Source organism: Bombus impatiens, unplaced genomic scaffold (genome assembly GCF_000188095.3).
Source record: "Bombus impatiens unplaced genomic scaffold, BIMP_2.2 scf_0930, whole genome shotgun sequence".
In the NCBI taxonomy this organism is placed as follows: Eukaryota; Metazoa; Arthropoda; class Insecta; order Hymenoptera; family Apidae; genus Bombus; species Bombus impatiens.
In genome coordinates, this window is record NT_177349.1 from 1,091,724 (window position 1) to 1,116,992 (window position 25,269).

The following is a 25,269-nucleotide window of genomic DNA, read 5'->3' on the forward strand; positions in this document are numbered from 1 at the left end:
AACTGGTGGCGAGTCTCTCTGGCAAAAAATTGCTCATTAACCGCGAGCCATAAAGCTCTCATCGTTTATTGTTCCGAGAACTACGCGAACCACCGGAGGATACTAGGAGAAAATGGAATCGTCCGCCTGCAGTTAATGCAATGTGCGAGATTTGATGCGATTTATGAATGAAATTAACGAAGTTTCCGTTTAAAACCGGCGGCGGTGGTTGTGTACCACGTATGTTTTTGCTTTCAAAGGATGCCCACATCAAAGAAAGAATATTTCGGAATACGTTTGCTGGAAACAGCTGGAAATTACATTTCTGCTGACGCGGCCGGTTTCCGTAGAAGAGTTCAGGATTCAACTAGCTTTCGCAGCAGCGAATAAAATTGCGTCACGGGAATCTACAATGAATCCATTGACTTATTTTACAAAGCCTCCTATCTTGCACTGAGATTGAAATGATCCTCTAAGTTGGAATTATTTCATATGATCTCGTTATTATTAGTATTCAAACTGAAAGAATCTAATTTTAACTCAAGAGATAATTATATATGTACTAAACAAATAATAAAAGAAATTTTAACACAGTAACGATAATAACATTGATTATAATGATGTTTTTTATCGTATATCTGAAGTTATATATTTTTCAGAAAGGAATGAATAGCAAATTATATGTGTCCTGTAAAGTATTTTGAGGATACACAATGTGTCACATTTCCGTTAATTAATTTCTAACATTTATTAATTTAATTAATATTCAATGTAATCATCTTTCGATGCATGTAACATTGGAAACAATATTCTAAGTAGAACGAGCACGAAACTGATCAATACTTTAGAATGTACATGAGCATATACAACGAATCCGCTTAGCCCGTTCCGTAATTCATTCAGAAACAACGCGAGCTACAGAAAATAAAACCGTTCGTCGATATCTTGGTGAATCTATTCACGGCGGCCAGACTAGAATTTGCGAGGACATCCCTTTGTTTTCCCTTCTCTTTCACGTGGCCGTGGCCGGGACACTTGTTTTTACGGCATCCGAGCGTGAAACTGGACGTGCTTTCGAAGCCAGTGAGTAATGTTAGCCGCAATTCCGCGTGTCCTCTTTTACTACATTACAAAAGCGACCGTACAACCGCGGTCTTCGTATATAATACAATACAATAAGAACACTCGTAACCCTTTAATGAACATACTAGACTAATTTTATTACATTTACTTTATCCTCTATTTATAACTCTGTCGACGATTACTCATTCGAATAGTTTTCGAAAATCGAAAATACCTTTCTTCAATAAATCGTATAGCAGATTTGGAAATGGCAGTGATTGTTGTAGAATTGTGTTTAAAAGTAAAATTGAAAAGGTTTACGTGCGTAAAAATGTTAGAGATTCGTGATCAAAAGAATTCTCTGAAATTAATAAAGAATTTTCAGTGTTAACATCCTTTTTTTCTCCTCGACACTAACAGGTTTCCAACGATGCTGAAACCCTAGAAGTTGCAGGATTCATGGACCTCGAATATGCCTTGGTTACTTTTTGAGAACTAAATCTGGTAGTCCATCATATCTTGATACAGTAATATATTATCCCATAAATTAAATGGTAGTTCAAAGCAAAAATTGTATAATACAGAGATTGAAAAAAGATCTTGGATCATGGAAATCTTTAATTTAGGGAAACTGTAGATTAGATTATCTTTCAGTTGTATGATAAACAAAATAAGATTGAGAAAATATAGAAATTGTAATATGCCATAGAAAGTTATTGAAAATAATCAGAAAGATATAAATCAGGACTAGAGAATGGTATTACTATACACACTATGTAAATACTTTATTTAAACTTTCTATAAGACCAAGTAATTTATTCAGATGATGAACACTGCTCATATTCTTTGTTTAAAAATTATACGTGTGCCAAATTTCTATTATTCAAACAACATCCACCAGTTATCGACGTCGTTCGAATAATTATGAACTGTAGTGTATACACGTACGATTCACCTAAAGCAGAACTAATAAGTCACAAGTACAATATCAGACACCCACATCATTATCACGAACTGAAATACCCAACACCCTTCAAACAATCACGATACTTGTTTGGTCTACCGCAATATCCACGATTATTCCCGGGAACCAGTCCGGACCTCCATTATTCCCGCTATAGAATAGTCTTTGGCAAACCCAAAGCGCCATAGTGTTCGATGATTCGGCAAAGATACTCATTGGGACGAGACGAAACGCGTCGCTTCAAAGAACGCCAGGAATAAGGTTGGACGGATGGAAATGGAAAGTTTCATCAGTGGAAGTAAGATTGCAGCGACCATGAGCAGAAAACGAGGAGACAGATAAGTGTTACAGTGGATAGGGACAGGTACATGACGTTCATCCTCCCCATTGGCAAAGAAACCCTTGAAATCGGTTTCTTTGTCTCGGCCAACAGACAACAATGTAGCAACACTGGCTCCTTGCTACTTTTTTTCTTTCGTCGCCGCGAAAATATTGCGCATAGTCTTGATACGACATCTGTTATTTTTTCTGGTGCATAGCTTGGTTTCGAAGATCGATTTGTTATATTAAAAAATTCGTAACGTTTTTGACAGTGGATTAACCTTTTTCATATTTTGCGCTTTTATTGTATGTTTGATGAGTAAACTGTGGATTTTTATACATTTATGGAAAATTTAAAGCTGCCAAAATGTGGAAAATATAATAGGCAAAAACGTGCAAAATATGATAGGCAAAATGTGCAAAATATAATATGCAAAAATATAAAAAGTATTCAGAATGAAGTGCTTGTTATAGGATTTAATGGGAGAAACAAATTATGTAGTTCCTATTTTTTTGACCATGTTAATAAAAATATGAAACTGTGTAAAAAATTCTTTCAACTTCTCAAATAATTTAATATCTTTTTGCTTTTTTCTATAAAGATACACAATCTTCAAATTCTTTTTACTTTTCGAACAATATTTTTTGTGTGAAAGATGTTTTGTTAGAAAGATTCAATGGATCGAGGCATTAGTGAGACTACACATATGGAAGTTTCTCGAGTCAAGGTGGATTCTATTGAAAAAAGAATATCAGGAATAAAGTTAATTTCGAAGAGTCTTTGGGCCACCGGTCGTAATCAGAAATTCATCAGGCGGAGTTTTGATGGGTTTAAGAACAGCTGGCTCTGGTAGCCGTGAATTCTTCGCTGCGGATTTGATAAATTGTTCGCTGCTATTGGCGCAGTGTTCCGTCTAAATCGTTTCCTCGTTCTGTGATAAGTTTCCATTGTGTCGTGCACTGAGTTAAGATTTATCACCCACGTGCAATCTTCGAATGTTCAAAAATTTGTGTCGCGATGCGATCACCGCGATCCTTTCGATATTCATTATAAATATCGAGTAAAACTCTAGCGAAAATATCACAACCTCGGTTTTAAATTTAATTTAGTGATTGTCAACTGTGATACAGTTTATCCGAAATAGTGATCAATAAAAAAAAAAGAAAAGAATATAAGAAAATTTCCTACCGGGATCCTATAACCTCCAAAAAATATTATCTTCGCTACGTTTCTATCACAAGAGTGTAGTATATTATCGCGAACTCTGTCACTTAACGCTTTCACAAAAGGAAGTTGCGGTAACATAGTCGAAGTAAAAATTGAACTTTATCCAGCAAGTGGATCAAAAACTTAACATCACCGTCGAAGGCACGCGAGGTCTATTTATCAGCGGAAGATCAAAGCGCAAAAAGCACTGGATAAAAACGACTAGGCTGAGAGTTGGGTGCTCGGTGGGTGGCTCGTAGCCTTCGGGACAGACTCCATTCATCGAACCAATCAGGCCCTAGATACTTGCTTCTCAGAAAAGAATTCCGATTTTTCGCCAAGAACACTGCCTCGTAATAATCCTCCTCCGGCCGCATAACTAAATATATTCCCCATTAAGACCCTCCTTTGAGCGCTGCACCGCAAACGAATCGAATTATATTGCATCCATAATAATCTTGGTACGAGCTATACAGAGTGTTTCAAGAAGTTAGGGTCAAACTCCAGGAGCACCAAAAGTAATATTCAACGAAACGAGCAAAAATATCTTGTTCCTCGTAACTACTATCTTATAACTTCGAAAATAATGCTATCTATTTTAGCGAGATTTATTAAGTTCTTTCTGCTTATTTTGACGAGTGCTATATGCTCCCGAAATTTGATACTTTTTGAAACATACTGTATATTCAAGAAAGAGAGAAAGGAACACAAACGAAACTTTTTAGTCGCGAGAGTTTATCGCAATGAGAAAATCGCCGGTGACTTAAGGCCGGACCAAGAGTCGACCAGTTGTTGCGATTAATCATCTCGCGAAGAATGCGTATCTAATTCTCTAATGACGACAACGAATAACGACGAACGACGACCCGTTTCCGCCATGCAAAACCTGATCGCTGATTTCCTCGCGCGACTTCAACAACTAGTGTTCGTACATATCTATATATATAGACACGGAGCGGAAAGGAACGTAAAGCGCGGGATTTATTGGCAGTTCGACGGAAGTGAGACTCGTCAGCTTGACCACGGACGCGGGCCAATTAGCGACGCTGCGTCGCCCGCGGTTTTCTTTCCTCGACGGCTCGTTTCTCTCAACCAGCAGTTCGTTTTATCTTCTTTCTGCAGGTAGGACAAAGGAATCAAATGTCTTATAATGTGATTCGAGGGACTGGGTCTAGGGCAAGATAAAAGAATTTCATATTGATCGATATCGGTGGGTTGAGAGATGGATTGAAAAGAAATTCCTGGTTCTTCTAATTCTTAGGGATTTTTTATTAGTATAAGGGAGTGACGTCTGTATTACTATACTTGTATGTGTGCCGTGTATAAGTAAAATTTTACAAGCCACAAGTTGTAAGAAGAAATGTTACGTGTCATAAGTTACCCAAATTGATAAATTCTATTGCATATGACAGCGACAAATTTGGCAATAGAATAAATGAAATTTTATAAGTTACCCGATATCTTGACAGGAAAATTTGTTGGCTGTCAGACATGGACGCATATATGTACATCATACGTACTCACGTACGTACTCACATACGTACTACAAAGATTAGGAAATTCAGAAAAAGATTCTTCACACATAAATACTTATTTTCCTTTCGGAGAAAGATGGGCTTGTACTATTTTCCACTAAATCCTTTAATTATTAACAACCAATATCGGTAGCGAATCAGCGAACATTCTGATATATCGTCAAAATTCTACATCTATCCATCTCTAGTTCATTCCTCACCAGTTAAAGCTTTAATTTTAGACAGAATTGAAGGTTTAATTAAGGTTAAAGCTTTCTAATCTCATACACAACGAGTCCTATTCATTGCGTTAAACTCTATAAAATCTGAACTCCATACATATTTTACGCAATGCTATTGAACAACGTAGAATGACGTAGTCTGATTTAACGTAGGGACGCACGCAAACACAATGCCGCCAATATGCTCTCAGTCTCTCATCTTTGTCAAATATCGGCAGCAATTTACATCTACTCATAACATCTTATTACGAAGATGAGTACCATGAAGTATACTAATCGCGTGTACGTATATGCCTAACATGCCTGTTTCGAGCCGATCGAATTCCGCAATTACTATCGATTCTGAGCATCGGTAACCGGTATTCTTTCGAGAACAATGGAGTATTGGCCGGCTGAATACGACTTAATCCTGCTCTCATGATACAATCGCATTAGGATTGCAACAATATACCTGGCCACGCAACGGCCGGTGTCAGAGAGGAACAAAAGTGGGTTTGTACTCTCTCCGGACGATCCTCGAATCCTCGAGAGCAGGCTAATAAACGGACTTCGTTACGGCGAATCGGCTTAATTGAAAGCTGAAATACGCGGCCGCGGGCGTCAGCCACAGACTTTTCTACGTTCGAAACGACGCGATGTACGCGGTTAGAGTGATCGCTCGGACCCACCTCTTCGATGTTTTCCATCGACCGTTTTTTCAACGGCTCCTCCTGCACAATTCGAGTAATATTAATAATGAAATTTTACAAGACAAGGGTCATCAATTACTACACAACAGTAATACATTTTCTCGCACAATGCGTTCGGTGCTAAATCAAATGAAATTTTACAATCAATGTTTACAAATCATCTTATTACCGTAGTCAATAAATTATTATGAAACAGAGCTCCAGTGTTTCTTCAAAATTGTTTGTACGCTTTATTGTGATCAATTCTAAGAATGTTACATGAGACGTAGAGAAAAATGGCGATCTTGTGAACGTTACATTTTAGAATACTTAAGTAAAAAAGACTTTGGTACTTGCAATTATGTATTTATCCTACTTCGTCCTGATAAACGAATTTATGGAAGTAAGTCGTTTGTTTTTTGATATGCTGAATACTAATCATGCATCTGAATAATAAACTTGAGAAATTTGCAAAAAAAAAAATGGAATTGATGGAAGAGATTTATAGACATATTCCGAAAAGACTAACTCCGCAAATAATTGGATTCCAGATCGTAATTCATATTCACGCAACAATAGACATGAAAGGTGCCAAAAATACGAGTTATTGGCGATCTCGTACAGTAAACAAGAACTGCTATTCTGGGGAGAATAAATCCACAAATACAAATATTGTATTGAACGATAAAGCCGAAGTTGCAATTCCAGATTTACGTAAAAGAAGTGCAGAAGGTGCCAAAGGTACAGGTTACTGTCAATAGTATATGAAACGGGAATAAGATATTTGAGATTCGCGTGCAGGTGCTAACCAACGGAGTTCTAACCGCGATTTTACGAGGCATCATAATTTCGACCATCAATGTTGGCACGTTGCCAAGAACCGGCCGGCGGCTAGATGCTCACTCGGATAACCGGCTAATGCCGAGGTTTACGCTCTTTTTCGTCCACGAATAGGGTAGTGATCTCCGCGGCGGGCCCTGGAATCGAGTAATTGGATACCAAAGTCGGGCTATATAATGAAGAGATTATTCGCGCTGCAAAAGATAAGGACCGCGAAATCGCGTTTCAAATTTTCGAGGATCGAGGTTTCTTCGAGCGATCGCCGGTTCCATTTTACGTCGAAACTCGCACCGTGAAATTGATTTGATAACACGTTCAAGCTACATTTTTCACGGTGAAAATTATTGCGATAAAAGGGTGAATTTTATAAGAATAAATTGGCGATTGGACCCGTGAAATTTTTATCGTAGAGGATCTTGAAAGATGAATCTGATTTTCAGATGGCGGATTTTCCACGGTGATGGTGGATGGAACTTTGTCGGGTTAAAAGAAGGGATTAGTTACAGCGTATAAAGTCACTACGTATTTTGAAGAATTATCATAATGAAAGTAAGCAACTTGGGCGGCATTATTGGGTAAAGAAGGACGTAAATGGCAGAGCGTTTACTGTTCGATATTATGAAGGTGTAAAGTACTTTTTATGATAGTTCTTATATCTTTTTATGAAATCGTTATAAGTGAAAAATAAATTCGTGATATATGAAGAAAAGATGGAAAGAACGCTATTCAATTGATTTGTTTATTTTTATGTCTCTTGATAGATAAGTTGCAAAGAAATTTTCTAGGCAATCATATTTAATATTATAACAATCGAAATTTTTGAAACTCCAATAGAGTGCAAAGTACATATTTAATTTTCCAATCAGATAAAAGGACTGTTTTGGTAACATGGAATTGCTTACCATGTTCTTTCCCTGCGGTCTTTATATTGATAGAATAATTCGATTGGACTTCAGTGGTTTCTTTCTCACATGTATGGGCTGATTTCAGACAAGTGTCTTCACGATTGCTGTAATACCACGTTGTCTATTAGCGACTAAGTAATACCTATCGCATCTCATAAATGTTCACTTGAGAAAAACTAGACGAGCTGCACGCACGCAATTAATAACCATAGCGACGGAGGCGAGGCAGAAAGTGCTCGATAAAATATTAAACTTGCCAGGTTTCTGAGGTCCCGTCTGTCTGGTTAAAGAGTTCCAAGTTAACGCCGCGTCTTAACCAATTTTCTATGAATGGTTGACGCGGTCGTTCTCGTTTATATTCTTCGAGAATTTCTATGCGTTTAAAAATGAAAGAAAAAAGGAAGGAACGATGGATGTGAAAGATGATGGAAACGCGTAGTATCGCCTAAATTAATCGTGACGACCTAAATGACGACGGCTGAGCCGAATCCGAATTCATAAAAATGTTTAAGGCCAATTTGTCCCGGAACACCGTTGGGAGGAGGGGAAATCGTAAATTATGGGGAAAATGATCGATAGTAATTGCTGGAGCTCGCATTGCTTCGCTCGATCGCGATTAATGCGCTAAATACCCCGTGAAATATTGTTTGAGAGAAATGAGCTTATAAAAAATGGAATATCTGAAAAAGATTGAGCTTTTTTCGTGAGAATATGTATTTCAATAATTCATAGAAAAATTGTTTGTATCGAATTTTGCATATTCTTATGCCAATATCAGGTGTATAAAGTAATTCAAGTGTCTGGAGTAAATATATTTTATTAATACTGCTATAGACTATCCCAACTTATTGTTATGAAACAGTATTCGAAAAAATAAAATCCACAGATGAGATTATCAAATCGAAATTAGATGAAATTGATGAATTATATAAATTGTTTATATGAAAATCTGGAGGTGAATTTTATTTACGAAACAACATCTAACAAACAATTAAAAACTACAAGTTATGAAAGCATGATATGGATATGGAAAAATTTGGAATGATATTAACGTCGTATCGTAAAGTCGAAAGTTGGTGTATAAAAATTTCCAGCAAATTCTCGCCAAATTACACAATATCGAACAACATTCATAACTCTTATTTGGTGCTGTTAGCACCCAGCCGTATTGTCCACAGTAATCACACTTGATCAAGTACAGGGAGGAGCGAGCTCGCGTTCGATAAAAAGGGATCAGTTTCCCCGGTGCAATCGTGAAAATTACACGTCTCAGTCGGGCGGTCGAATTACGTTAGTGCACGTGTTCACCGAACCTCGAAAATCATACACCTCCGAATCTCGTTCCATTTGCGAGTTCGCATCGAGAAGATCGAAAATCGCTACGGTAGAAACTGCTACTCTTAATCATCGGTGCCAACCGACAAACATATTCAAGTTTCGTCAAACTTCATAAAGCGGATTCTTTATGCTTCAAAACGTTCGTTTTACGCTTAGAAAAAAATCACATAGTCGATCGAAACGATCATATTGTCGATTTAGTTCGAGGAAATACAATATACGAACGAATGTAAAGCAATGGGGATTCTATAAAATTAAAAAATGTAATATGGCGAAATTGTTCGAGTAATATGGGTTATCATCGTGAAAGGGATATACCGTTACGAAACGCGATAATCACCACGAAATATTTCATCGCGAATCGTGTGCGTGAAACGGGTCGACGCTTCGAGAAACCGATTACCGTGTCGTTAATTATCGAAGCCGGGCCATTTGTTTTTCAGACGATAGTAATTGACCGGAGCCGTTGACGGGGTGCGCCTATCCATTGTACAAGACGTGGTTACATTGGAAAGGTGGTGCATGCACTGAACCAAGATCGAATTCAATATTTCGCGTGGTTTCAAACGACTGGGTGGTCAATGATATCCGCGTTTCTGTTATCGATCAAAAATCAATGTACTAGGGATGCGCGATATATGGGCTAGCGTGTAAACCATTTGTCGATTTTAATGAGATTCGCGACATGATATGAATATTTTTTAGAATTAAAATGTTTCATTTATTCTGGAATGTTGGACCACAACTGATTCGTTAAGGGAAAAGGAGATACACATTGTAACAGAAATATGAAAATATTTTAAACGTAAGAGGATATCGTTGTTAACGTAATGAAATTTAATCATTAGAATAAAATATCGAGTAGTATTTAGAATTTGTCTTATATGTGAATTTGTTCCTTATTTAGAGATTTCTTGCAACCACTTGTTAATTGAAGTTAATTCATATTTGTTCATTTAGTTGTTTAGTCGTAATTTAACACTGTTATGTTGTTTATAGTTAAAAACGTTTCTTATACCATAAAATTATATTAGCATACTATAATAAACTGTATTACATAATATCTTACTAATTCGATAGAAACTATCCTGGATTTTCAAAGTCGTGCATCTGACAGTGAGCGAGTAATTTGAACTCTAAAATCGAAAAAAATAAATCAATCCGACATAGTTTGAAATTTTTAGCTCCAAAACGTTCGAATTCATTTATCCCAAAACATCGTATTATTCTCACCATAAATTAATCGATGCATAAATCAGATTTTCGCGTTCTGGCGTTAATCCAATATTAAACAGAATCGATAAAACATAATTTCGGGATAAGTCGTACGTTCACGAATCATGGCATTAAAATTGAAGTTTCGGCCTGGAGGATCTCGAGCGTGCGTTGTTAATAGGTCATTACGCAAGCGTAATGGAAATCGATAATTAATTGATCCGGCGAGAGTGCACGACCCCTCGCACCGTGTTAATTGACTCTTGAATATTTATGATTAACGAATTAGCAGTGTTGCTGATCGCTTAATCCGATGCTTGAGAGTTGCCTGTGTGGAATTACACTTTTAAAGCGGACTTACGGTTTCTTGGTTCAACACGTCGCTTGATTGCCACTCCATTTACCGCTTCGTTAAGTGGTTAACGTTTTGGTCTACCAAACAAATGTTCATCCTGTGTAATGATATTGCACTCTAACACACGTATATGTACATGTTGCAGTTACGAATAACTTGTAACTTCAATTCTACTTTTTAACGTGTCTTCTTTTTTTTGTATCTTGTATTTTTGTTTTATTTACACCATTTTGAACATTTTTCTATTTTCAACAATATAAATTTCAAAGATGTAGTATCTGTTAGCATTTTTATATCAAGCTTCGAGTTTTGATATAGCATACGTCTTTTACCATCAACGAAAAATTATTAATCGTATGAAACTAATATCAAAAAATTTCTAAAAAGAAAAAAGGAATGAAAACCTTTGTAGTTCGCCAAAATGAAAACGAGATTAAGAAATATAAATATCGAGGATCGTAACAGATTTGACACTAGATATCATAACTTGAATCCGCACAAATCAATGATCACGATAAAAAGAAACTGCCAAACGATAACATAAGCACATTATAAACGTATTGGTTAAGCGATCAAAAAGCGAAGACAGTTCAGGGAACAATTTACTTAACCCATAATACAATACGTGCATAATATAATCTCCGTGCGTCTACTCGAAAACACGCGACGTATTCGATACCACATATGTCCAATTATGAATAACCGATAGGTCGGTTAAAGCGCAGTCGGAAACGTTATCCATTGCAGTGGCATGCAACGAAGGCACGCGTGGCTCCGTGGTCGCGATCAGATACCACATTGCACTTTCGCGTGCGCATACCGCCGCGTTTTTGCAACTTTTGGTATTCTGCATATCGGTTCGCTACTAATGAGCCCGTTGTCCGCGCGCTGGGATTCACTGCGATCCCATCGTATCCGCCTCTCCAATTCTCTCTCTCTCTCTCTCTCTCTCTCTCTCTCTCTCTCTCTCTCTCTCTCTCTCTCTCTCTCTCTCTCTCTCTCTCTCTCTCTCTCTCTCTCTCTCTCTCTCTCTCTCTCTCTCTCTCTCTCTCTCTCTCTCTCTCTCTCTCTCTCTCTCTCTCTCTCTCTCTCTCTCTCTCTCTCTCTCTCTCTCTCTCTCTCTCTCTCTCTCTCTCTCTCTCTCTCTCTCTCTCTCTCTCTCTCTCTCTCTCTCTCTCTCTCTCTCTCTCTCTCTCTCTCTCTCTCTCTCTCTCTCTCTCTCTCTCTCTCTCTCTCTCTCTCTCTCTCTCTCTCTCTCTCTCTCTCTCTCTCTCTCTCTCTCTCTCTCTCTCTCTCTCTCTCTCTCTCTCTCTCTCTCTCTCTCTCTCTCTCTCTCTCTCTCTCTCTCTCTCTCTCTCTCTCTCTCTCTCTCTCTCTCTCTCTCTCTCTCTCTCTCTCTCTCTCTCTCTCGTCGTTTATCACGATCCTATTCCGTCCGGAGCGCGGGCAATTTGCGGTTTAGGCAGCCGACTTTCGCGTGGTCGCTGAAAACGTGCCACGGCTCGCGCGGATGTTGACGAGAACCGGGGTTGGATAACGAGAAAACGTGTGGCCCTGGTTCGTTAAGGTTCCATCGTGTCCCTGTTGCGATTTGATAAGGTAATGGTTGAAATGTGTGACGAAAAAGCTGCTTTGCAGATTAAGGAGAAGGATATTTAGGAGAATAGAAGCTGAGAGAGGTGGATGCTAAGAATCTTTATGGGTAGAAAGGCTGTGTTGAAAATTGAACTGGGGTTAGTTGAATTCTTTTTTAAAAACTCGAGCGTCATTTAAATATGATATTTGAGAAATGAATATTCAAGCAGTAGATGATTTTATTTGACTAAATGTTAGTATAAAATATTTGAGAAAGAATTCTTTAAGTAATGTATGATCTTATTTGTCTATATACAATTTACAAGTGTTAATTAATTTACAAATGTTTATAACTAGAATGTGGATTTTTATAATTTGTGGGAAGTTTGAAAGTGTGAAAATAATATGCAGACATATGTAATGTACCCAAAATAAAGTATTTGTTATGATATTTAATGGAGAAAACAAATCGTTGTTTAAAATCCATCTCTTTAGCTATGTTCATGAAAGCATGAAATTGTATTAATATCTACGGTATATTTATAATCTTCCTTTTTTGAAACAAGACACATGTTTAATATTTTCCATGAAGTATTAAAGTATACATAAATATTTTTGAAGTGCAAAGGATTAAGAAAGTTCCTCGCGTTCTCCGTAAATAATCACGAACAGGTAGTATCACCATGTAAACAGCTTGGTGCTGGTTCCCTGAAATAGACCTTCGAAAATTAGACATAAAACCTTGTTTAAACTTCGAGGTCCGCATGGAAAGCAGGATCGTCGTAATTGTTCTGACCTCAGCAACAGGGTAGGACTTGGGTGTAAGCCGAAGAACTTGTCATCTGTAACGAACCCGACCGTAGGAGGTCCTCGTTAGAAGCCTTCAGGATGCAGGTTCGGTCGGTCGCTTCGCTTTACATATTCATGCCGTTCCGAATCTCGTTCGATGCGAACCGTGAATTTCACAGTTGCCAACTGCTCGTCGCTTTATAAGCTTAGCTCGTTCTTGGAATCGTAAAAGATGCTGCGTATTGCCGCGAGGGCCAAACTACCGACCTTTAAAAGCTTACAACGTAATAGAATATTCGATAGGATCGAGTTAATAGCCACGCTGGCAGAAGATTATGTCTCGTGGTTATTTTGAAAATTACAGAAATTTTCTTTACTTTTCTTTACTAGTTGTTCTGTTTGACAGGACACTTAGAGCATTGTTATGATTTTATTTAAGGTAATTTTGAGAGGGGAGTTTAAAGATCTCATATCTAAATATTTCAAGAATACCAGATATTACATTATACTTGACAAAATGGATCAATTCGGCAGGAATGGCATCGTTTTGTGAAATTGATTCGTTACTTTAACTTAAAAATCACCCTTGTAAAGTGGAATTGTAGATATATGTTAGTAATGCTTATTTCATGAAAATGATGTATACATGTATTTACTCTCAAGCAACAGAATTACTCAAATTCTTATAAAAATGGGGAAAGGTTTACAAGAATGTGATGCAGAATTCACATATACACTGAATTATAACCACCATAACAGAACAGTACAGATTTGAAAAATAGTTTTAAGAATGAACTTAAGTGACTGATTTGTCTGATCCTACAGTCTTCACTTCTACTTAAACGATCCTATTGTTAATTAATTTTTAATTAACTATAAAAACTCGAGTAACATCAAGTTATACGGAACCAAGAGTTGAAATTTCAACCGAGTGTGTATCTTCGTGGACACCATACGCATGTCGCATCGTAACATGGTTAGATTTTGTAATTGTGCGCGTTAGAATCGTGTCGTCTCTTAGCGGAGCCATTTAATTCCACTTAACATCAATTTCACGTTCGCCACCCAATTAAAATTATTCACCGAGGATCAATTACCGCACCCACGAAGCATCCAGACGTCAAGGCCGAGGTACGATAAACCAGTCTCGTGTTTCAGTGAAACCGGTTGCTTCATGGTGTTTCACGCGCGAACAGAAACATCACACGAGGATTTCGCGGACGCAATTAGATCTCTGAAAACTGCGTTCCAATTAACGCCCTCGTAGGTCCCTGTGGCTCGCTGTCATGTTTCATGCAACCGCCTCGGGCAAGTATCTTACACCTGCGACCGGTTACAAAGTAATTGTAGATCGAAAGAGGTATTCGTGCGTTCGCCTGTTTCATTCGATCAAATTTATCGTTACACGTACATACTACGTACATGTAGAATTATGATGCAACTCGAACGCGAATATATGGAGTTTAGATGGATCATCGGAAGAAGTTTTAGTAGCAAAATGAGATATAAAAGTAATAACTCTATTTTTGAATATGTTATTGATTTCTATTTATTGTTCTATTTATATGTTTTGAGAAAATTTAGGTAATTTGTGGGGAAGGAAGAGAATGAAAAGAAAGAAGGATAAGGGGGAGAAAGGGAAACATCAAAAAGTAAACAACCCTTTAGAAGTAGTATTTACTTCTATTTACTGCTGCTGCTATTATTCTAAATTTTAATTAATTATATCATTGACAAATTATAATACAAGAGTACCTTGCAAAGTACAAGAACATAAATGTAGATGCAACTATGATCGATTTCGTTCCATCGTGTAAGAGATATGTTCCAATAAAAATTCAAATTTTCCCGTCGAAGGAAAGTATGCCGTTAACCGAAACAAACATTCTTTCTTTTTCCCTTTCTGGCATAATTCACCGCGCGATAAATCCCTTTTCAACCAGCGAGAGAGAGAGAGAGAGAGAGAGGGGGGGGTGGAAATGCCGGAAATAATTCGCGAAGGAAGCTGCGTGGCGAAATTTACGGGCGGCGAGCTTTTTAGCAATTTATATCCGGCCGGGGCAAGATTGTTGTTCGCCGGCCATTAAAACGGCACGACATCTCGCATTGTTCTGGGCCAATAGCACCGGTGAGCCATTTTTCACGAGAATATTATATCTTCCGACCGATAGCAGAACACGGACTCCCTTTCTTTCTCTTTCTATCTCTCGTTGCCACGATCCGATTCAACGATTCGAACAGCGAATGGCTCACGCCAGTTCCCGGGCAACGTTCCAAACCAGTGAATGACGCCCACTCAAAGAACTTACGTAACGACGCGCGCCGATGCAGCAGAAAAACACGTTCATTCACGTTTTGACGATGGACAAGCAGTCGTTGCACCGGTCGATTCAAGATATCGCCGTTTTTTTTTCATTCCTACTTACATCGATGCGCACTCGCACGTTTCAACTTCCAACACGTGTATTCGAATCGTTGTTACTTCGAAACATTACTCGAATATTTTTCGAGACGGAGGATGAAAGGGTCTGATCGGTTTTGTCTGTTGATGATTGGTTTTTGTTTATAGACTTGTAACACCTACTTCCACTTTGTTTAATGGGTTTATAACTTCCTTTAAGAATGTGTGACTTCTTCGAAGACTATATTGAGTGATCTCAGGATAAATTAGAATAGGAGATAATTTAAACAGATTAGATGAGATTACAGTAGGTAAATTATTATATGCATATAGAGATAGCTGCGATAGGAAAGGATATACATTTTTTTCAGTTACCAGAATTTGTCTTTAATGTACTGTTAATCTGTTGGTAATACCGTTCCAATTTCTTTATTGCACCCTTACAAGGTACAAATTATACTGTAATATAATATGCATTGCTGGTCTTTTATAAATTTACTAAAAATACAGAGCATAACTAGCATAAGAATAAAGAATCTGCATATGTGTCCTTAGTATTTTATAATTCACTAAAGATGACGATTTTAATGAGTACAAAGGATATTTTGTATCATTGTTGTGTGATAATATAATATTTTAGTCCTAGAATACCACTCTTACAAGTTCCATTTTTCCCTCCCACTAACTTTCATCAGAAATCAATACGAACAGATAAATCTTTTTCACCATAAATTTTTCAGTTTCCTTAAAACAACACCCAGGAACCACTACTTTAACACGCTTTTACATGGTAGCACGACGAAATTGCGACCTAACAGCACTCGTACCACGTGAGAACTCCTGATTCGCAGGCGGATGATACTCGCCGATAAATCAGGCGAGAAAGTAGCGAGCGTCGCGACTAATTCATACAATTTCAGACAGTTGGTAGATTTATCGGCAGCCTCGGCGCGTGCTCGCATGTAAATAGCAAGAGAGCGGAGCCTCGCGGCTGCTGCAAAATAATTTATCGCGTCGGCCGCGACGGCGGGGAACAACGAGCGCGTGATGGTTCGCCTGTTCTCTCTATAAATCCTTTCGTCCACAAGGGAGAGCATCGGCTCGATTACCCAGTGGCTCGTTCCAGTTTTGTAACGCACGGAGAATATCTTGAATTTCCAGTTTGTCAGGTGAAGACGTCGACGACATTCTTGAGATGCTATCTTATCAGCTTAATTAGATAAATTCTGAGAGTTAGAGACCTTCGTGGCTTCCATCATATATCTCACGTCGTTTTCGTTACGTATTCAGACGTTTTGATATTATTTTTCCAATTGTTTATGTATATGTATGTATTCGTACATGTAGAGTGAAATTGGGTCATATTAAAATTTTTTTTAATGTTTCATTGTGTGATAAAGTTACAACGAATTGCAAAAGAACAGTTGATGTTAAAAACATGACTTGATATTGATAGATTGATAGATTGATTGAATAGAATGATAGATTCTAATAATTATATTGTATATATGTAGCATAATCTAGGATATGAAATTTACGATATTATAATTGTAGTTAATCCAGAACTTAATGTTAGCATAAACCTCAATGCCAGACCTTGATACTAGTCTTAATATTAATCTACAATCTATGTTAGACGCTCGGTGGCCGAAATGGATTGTTATACACAGAATTTAGGATGGATAGCAGACTGCTTAAAACTAACATCCGGAATCCAGTCTACATTTTCCAAAATTCCATTGGGATTCCAGTGAAATCTAGAATGAATTGCAGATGTGAGACTCGCATACTAACTCAGAACTTCTTGAAACTAAGGCGCCGCACGTATTTCTCCACATTCGATAGAACTCCCACGAAGATTCTGCGAAAATACCTCGATAGGAGTATTTGCAATTCTGTACAATTGACAGATTTCCTTTGAGAATCAATTGGGAGAAGATATATTTATATTTTCAGTTGTACAATTATTACAGTAGTCCAAATGTCCAATTTGTAATTTTTCATAGAGATTTTATAGATTTAGAACAGTGTATTTGTATGAATTTTTTAAACTTTTAAATAGAATTTATAAACTCACCGTATTAAATTTTTCACAAAATATATACATATATTTTTATTATAGAATAATAGAAAATATAATGCATTAAAATTACGATCTGTTTTATCAACATTAAATACGCTTATTTAGTTTAGTAACGCTACGTTGCGTCGTGAGGATAAGAGGGTAAAAAGCTACAATAAATTATTCTAATCTTTTTTCTCTGTATTTCCCATAGAATTTTCATCCTTATCCACTAAAAAGGGTCATTTCTTATTTTTTCTTTTTTTTTTTTTAGCACTTACACCATTTACCATCTCAACTCCTCAGTTACGAAAGCGTGTCTTGACACGAAAACCTCATTATCAGACTTTTTATAAATTTTTATATGTCTATGGACGTATATAAATCCAATTTAAATAGAAATTTTTTACCAAACATATTATATTCTTCCATATTATATACATTGTGTGTATTTCTATATCTTCAAATTTCGTAAAAATGCATAAAAATCCATGGTGTACTGATCGCAAATTCTCATTTCAGAAATCTTCGAATTAAGAATCATTTTTCCTTTCTCCAGTAACTACGGTCAGTAATATCGATGACGGCCAGAACTCGTTTCACCTAATGACACACGTAACTGCGTATCCAAGGCTGACGTAACTACTTGCGGGACAAGTTCGCGGTGAAACTCGTCGCAGCGTTCACGCAAGAATCAAAGTCTGGGTCAATGTTGCCGGCGACCAGTTTCCTCGCCAGTTTGCCTCGCGTGCATTGGTCCCGTTGCGTTTGATTTATCGTGGAAAACGACGGCGCGGTTTGTAATTAGCTTGCGGTTTCTTGGGTGGTTTAATTGGCGGTATTACTTGTTGGATGGCCGAGTGATTGATTCGTATGGGTGAATGTGTGAATCGTGAAAAGGACAGATGTGAATAGATCGTGACGCAGACACGCGTGATTATTTCAGCCATGGTTTATTATTACCTGTCTTGTCTTTTTTCTATCTTTGATTCAAGTAATAAAGGGGATGTTATAAAGTGAATGTTGTAAAGTACAATTTAAGGTACTGATTGGGTATTTATTTGACAGAATATGATTGTATCGTTGATCATTTTTATCATGACTATGACAAATTAAATATCGCTGTGGTATTACTTAAAATATTAATTTAGACAATAAGATGCGATTGTAAAGATATTGTGTTCGTTTCAGGTTCGGATTAGGTTCGAGTCAAGATTCCTTCAATCTTTGATTTCAGTACTAAACTGAATGTTACGAAGTAAATTTTGTACAGATAAATCTTAGAAGATGCCGATTAGAAATTTATACGGTATAGTTGCATTCCTCTATCTTATGATCATTTTTATCATGATCATAGAAAATTAGATAATATTCTAATGTTAATTGAAACGCTAATTTAGGTGATAAAACGAGATTGTAAAAGAGAATATTATATTTGTCCTAAATTTAAGTTAGGTTTTACTTTTTTTTCTATCTTTGATTTATATAATAAGGATGTTATGAGGTAAATGAAATAAAGTATAGTTTAGTATACAACGAAGTATTCATTAAGGATTTATGACTTATTATACGATATATTCGTTTATCATTTTTATCACGATCGCAGCAAATTAGTTATTGGTAAGATACTAATTAAAGTGTTAATTTTGATGATAAAACGAGATTGTAAAGAAGAATATTATTTTGTTTCAGGTCGTCGGTGCTTCTTATATTTATTATAGGATTATGCTTGCACGACGTCTTCGCAAAACACGTGAGTATATAAGCTTTTTATTTTATTTTGCTCATTATTTTATTCAACTTTAACGATAATTACAAAACGTTTTCGACAGAACACCCACTCGATACATTCTTTTCAATTTTACTGTTTTTGAAATCACTGCCGCAGGTTGAATGAGGAACGTTATCGATCGAATTATCTTAATCAACGTAATTTGTACAAAATATGGAAACGTAGAATGTAGAATTTATGTCAAATGAGTCTCACTCATTAGCTCTGCTAATTTCGAATTAAAAGCCACGGGTGACCCGTCGCGTTCGATGTAAAACGCCATATTTGAAAAGAATCGATAGTAATAAAATTCGGAGATTACAGCATCGTTAAAATGAATCTTAATGCTTAATAAACAATCCTTTAACATTGAATATGAAACGTATTCAAACCAAGTACTACAAGGATCGTAACACGTGTTTCCGGAATGGAGAATTTAAGTAGCATATGACTATGTCATCTTATTATACGCACAATTCTTTTACATACTGGAACTGTAAGCGTATTTTTAAAAAATCGTTAACATCTCGTATCGTTTTCTGTTAGAACAACAAGATTTTCTCAAATTTCTACCTGAACTCAACATTACTCACGAATTGAATCAGAAACTTTAACAGCAATATTTTCCCAATTCGCTTTCTAGTGGTAAAATGGAAACTACTTGGCTAAAACCATTTTTCCTCGTATAAAGACGCTCGAGAGACCACGAAATGCTATTCAGGGTAAATAAAGCCCAAATATCCTGAAGATATCATCCACGCAGTCCCTAATTTCGAAAGAAACAATCTCGAGGCACGAAAGGCACCAGGAGAAGGTAAAAGGAATAAAAACGCGCGTTTGGAAGATCTCATCGTTATGACGCGAATATTCGCGTGTGAAATGGAAGTCCAGCTTTGTTTTGCTAAAGAAGAATTTCAGGATGAGGGTAGAGGAGTCAAGGGGGAAGTAGAAATGTGGAAGACGAGAAACGATAATCTCGTTGCTCGGTCGCTGTTGCTGCCGTTCCTTTTGCTGTTCCATACACGTACCTACACCTTGCATCCGTCTTTCATGAGAAATAACTCACCGTAGGAATAACTCAGGATCGTGTTACCCCCTCTGGCCCTTTTACGCGACACTTTGCTCCATGAACGTGTCCCCCTTTCCTGTATTCTTGCCTCGGGATCAACTCTGCGGGTGTTCGTTCGAAGCTTTGTTCGAAGAAATTTCAATTGATTAATCGTCGAGGAAGTGGTTTTGTAATCGCGATTATAGAGGATGAATTGTGGAATAAGAAATAGGAAAACTCGTTGGAGATTTTGTGTTACTTAGAAGTTGGTTTTATGGCGTGTTTGTGGTTTGACTTGCGAAGTGTGATTCAGTTTAGGTTATCTTGGTTTTCTTTGAATATTCAGAAATAGTCCTCTTAGTTATATATTCTACGACGGGTACTTCAGTATTACGTAGAACGTACATATTTTCTGCTGATCAAGCATGAATTTGACTTAATTTAATTTCTAAAACGATAAAGCTTCTAGACAATCGAACATTTAACTAAGTAAGAAGGCTATTGAGGACAAATATGATAATTTAGATTTTTTACTTTTTTTTAATTCAATACGCTGCCGAATAATCTTATGTTACTAAACATGTGTGTTTCTCATCTCGTTAAAAGCTAATTGTATCCTTTTTTTTCTTTACTAAACTTTGTGGTATTATTTAATGTGGTACTAATTATTTCTATAATACTTAGTAGGGACAATTTTCTGCCAAGGTTCTATTTTCCTAATTATATTCTCAGAAATATAAATTTGCACAAAGCTCCTCAGTCAATTCATTACGCTGCGCATGTAAATAACATTATACTAAACTGACAAAACTAACTGTGAAAATATCAATATTATCATTTGCTGATTATCAACGTTCCAAGACAGCAATCTTTTCATTTCCTCGACGATTCTATCACGCTCATTTGGAAAGAACATCGTACAATTCGGTAATACGCGTGACAGGGTATCCAACAACATATAAAATACCGGCTACGTCCATTTTCCCATTTCGAAATCGTATCGATTTCGTGGTTGTCAGGAACTTGTCATACGCGCCAATATTTTAACAGACATCTGGAAATTACGTTTAAAATCCAAGCTTACAATGCTTCTTTCTGCACAAAACCATGATGTCTTTAACACTGACTACAGATTATCCAAACTGGTATTTTTATGAACACACTCTAAAAAAATAGAACCTACGCACATATTTCTTTCATTTACTAAATATTTTAACTAGTATTATACTTTAGATATTTTATATATTTTTGCATATTTTGTGCATTCTGTGTATTTTGACACCATTGAATTTCTCACAAATGCATAAACATCCACAGTGACTTTACTGATGGGATTATTGGATCAGAGGTCAAGAGAGTAGACACTGTCTTTTTGTAGCTATTAATTAGTATTTTCATAAATTTTAGTTAGAATACAATGGTATGTCGTTGGGGAAAGGTGTTAAAAGAATAAAGGCGAGCAGAGAAAACGTTGGCAAACCTTTGACTCGCATTTTTACGACGTTTTCACTGGGCACAATGGAAACGCGCAAGAAAGGCAGGAAGAAAAGCAGTCCGAGTGTTCCCATTGAGCATCGCGCGTCATTTCGACCCACGCTATCTCTTTTACTTTCTTGTTTTCTCGCTTGCACATAAAGTTTATTTCATTTGTAGTAATTTACGCTGTGTTTTTCTATTATATATTTTGTACTATTTAGTTTGCTTGTGCTGTTATAACAATTAGATTCTGCAGTAACCTTTTGCAATCGCAAACGTGGACGCCTTTGGCGGTGTATGTGGTTAATTTGAATTAAGGGTTCTCCTGACTAATTTTGCAGGCGCGATGTACAGAGTTCACGAGGGCGAGAGTACAAATTATTGTTAAAGTCAATTATCATTTGTTCGAATTCATTATTTCGTTATTCTTAATAATATAGTTCTCCATCTATCCTATCAAATCTATAATAAAAGGAGTGGATGGTAAAAAACAATACTGTGATGATGTAAGCTGTCCAAATAATAATTCTCGTAATTAATAATGGAACTAAACCACTCACGAAATAACCCAATAATTTTCATAATTACAAATGCAACCAACCAAATTTATCTAATTTACAGTTGAAATAGATTTCTCATTTCCCTCGTTTATAAATTAATTAAATATTAGCTAACTAATTTTACGCTCTGTGCTCAAATTTCTAGATCCGTGATCCACGATCTTCTCTGTTAAATAGCAGTTAAAAAGACGAGAAAATCTTGAAGAGAGTCGCGTCAATCTGGCCGCAACTCTTTAGGTCAGTCTCGTCGATCTTCGTACGTCGAACGAATGCAAATGATCTTGAGAATCTATTGGGAATCGAGCACAGTATTCTTGGAACGTGAACGTTGATAGTCGGAAGTTGCATCGTGGTTCGGAGAAAACCTGTTTCTTTTAGATTTGTAATTATCGGTGCGGTACTTTTCCCTGTTTATGTGTACATTTAGGTGTATATACGAAGGATCAGGGGGTTCAAAGGATCATAAACGAAAGAAAGGAGAGGAAGGTATCAAATGTGGTACTTTGAAACTATGCTATATAATAAGAGCAATAAAGCACCGTGAATAGCGGTACGATCGGGGTTGTCACGTAACTACGTTTGCAATGAACGAAAGAAGAAAACTCCCGCGACTAATGCCCTTCGTTCTCTTATTAACTTTAAACTCTGAGAGAATATTGGAATATAAGAATATATGGAGCATAAACATAACTCGTGTACCTTGGTAATGAATGAAATTTTTCAAATTATTCGAATTTTCCGCAGTTATTAATCTTTTCGCGTTACATGTTGTGTTAAACCATGAATATATTTATTTTCAATGAAACTGGTCCAAATTTTAGTGCGTTATATTTTTCTTAGAAACAAATCCGTCAGAAACAAAAGATATATAAAATATTTTTGATAAAATTTACATTTTATGTTTTCTCGAACTTTACCTAGGCATTCCTGAATTCCTCTTTTATGACATTTTTTGCAATAATGTCATTCTTCACTTGACATTAAAATCGAACATATTAATTAACAGTATCTTTCCATAAAAAATTTCCTCTTTTCCATTTGTACAACACTTCCTACATCAATCTGAGTGCCCGTAAAAATAGTTACAAAACGAGGATATCATAACGGTACCATGCGAGGAAAAGATAAAGGACGATTGTACAGTTCCTGTCTTCCAATGAGGAAATGTGGTGGTGGCAGAATTTACGAGGAGCTCGAATCCGTATCTATCAGCCGCGATGGATTAGGAATGAAGTAATTAAACTCCTTTTGCGAGTCTCCATCTCTTTTTCACAGCATCCAGCTCGTAAAACGAACGTGAAGAGATTTTATGGGCCATTTAATAGAGTAGATATATTTTTTGTTATTGCACACAGAACAGTTTATTTTGTAAAAAGAGAACAGATCGTAAAATCCAATTTTCGAATTAACACGGAAAGTAATTTTCTAACGAATCGTGATAAAACGTGGTTAATTCCCTCAATGCTCTTAAATGCAGTTTAAAGTCATTTGGTTATTTCGGCAACGTTCTTTCTTCGGTGTTTTTAAGCCACGTGTTCTTAAAACGTAGCAAAAAATGGAAATAAAGCGGCAGTTCGAAAAGTTGCTGCTCAGGTACTTCTTGGAATTACGCTTTTTCTTTCTTGTAATGCTTTCTTTCTCTTTACTTTCTGTGAACGTTAATTTTCGTATGGTTCTCGCTTTATATTTGGCTGTTTCGCTGTGGCGCAGATGTAAGCCGGGAAACAGGTTAGAAGCAACTTTTAATTGGAATAAGCACCGAATGCAACAGAAATTTCAGCGGCAAAAGGAAACGCGCCAAGTCGTAGCTTACAGGCTCCGCAATAGTTAAGAAACACGATAACTTATCTGTGATTACCCTCGTTGTGACCAGAATATTTGTAAACGTTAATTACACAAGTAACTTTAAAGTAATCCGATAAAGGTTCGCGTTTATGCGCCGCTATATCTAAAAATCAATTTGTAAAATACTTCTCTGAATAAGGTCACTTTATTTACTTTTGAGTTTTAATGAATCTGTAAATCACTAAACTTACTTTCAATAGAATTCTCATGAAATATATTAGCCAATTTCTTAAGCACGTTGTTTTTATAATAATTCTCTAAATAGTGATACTTGCTAGATTACAAATTTTTATGGATTTCAACAAACATTTACAATATATCCATACTGAAGGACAGAAAGAGAGAATAAAACAAAAATACTTTTGTTACTACGGCCATGATCCCACAATAAACAATTTTCTACATAGATCACCCACCAGCTCCGCCATAGAAACCACACCAAACTTCTACCACTCACAATTATCCAAGATGATTGCACGCCAAGATATTACATAACTTTAAATGTACACAGATATACAAAGGTATAAAAGATATCCAAATTAAAAAGATGCGAGAAGATTGTCCATTTAGATCTCATTTCTCGAGCCGTATTCGTAAAAGCATAATTTGCATTAACACAGTCCAGCGACAATACTTGGGACAGATCCATCCACACAGAAAATACTTCCCCAAATAAATCGCAGATACAATCACATAATCGTAACGTCGTTTTAAACGAACTCGTTTATCCCCAACTCGTCTCTAAATTGCACCCTCAATGTCGCGTTTAAGCCTACCTATTACCCCGAGCAACGCATCGTACATCATCATTACCAAATCCTGTTAACTCGTCCGTCTGCCAGAAATCCCGCGATTCGGTGTCGTCCGTGATTTACGCGAGCGAGAAGAAAGGAAGAAGAAAAAAAAGAGGGAAGTCTACAGGAAAAAAAACGCGTTCGTTAACGCGGCGCGCGGTTGCATCGCGCGAAGGCTCGAAACGACGGCTCGTCAACGAACGAAGCGGCGCGATAAATTCACCGTCGTGTCAGAGACATTCCCATTTCGCCTGTGTTATCGGGCCGGATCTCGAGCAGACGAAATCGTCGTGGCAATTTGCACGATTCGAGCACGGTTCGTCTCTGCGAGCAGTCAG

General features: G+C 36.8%; 1 protein-coding gene across 11 annotated transcripts in view; it reads left to right on the top strand.

Moving 5' to 3' along the window:
* Nucleotides 1–25,269, top strand: part of LOC100742198 (papilin) — a 163,921-nt gene that overhangs the window by 81,995 nt on the left and 56,657 nt on the right. For all 11 annotated transcript variants that reach the window (XM_033323387.1, XM_033323386.1, XM_033323394.1 and 8 more), the window contains exon 2: nucleotides 19,130–19,190. In XM_033323387.1, the coding sequence (XP_033179278.1) occupies nucleotides 19,130–19,190 (61 nt within the window). The remainder of the gene's footprint in view (nucleotides 1–19,129; nucleotides 19,191–25,269) is intronic.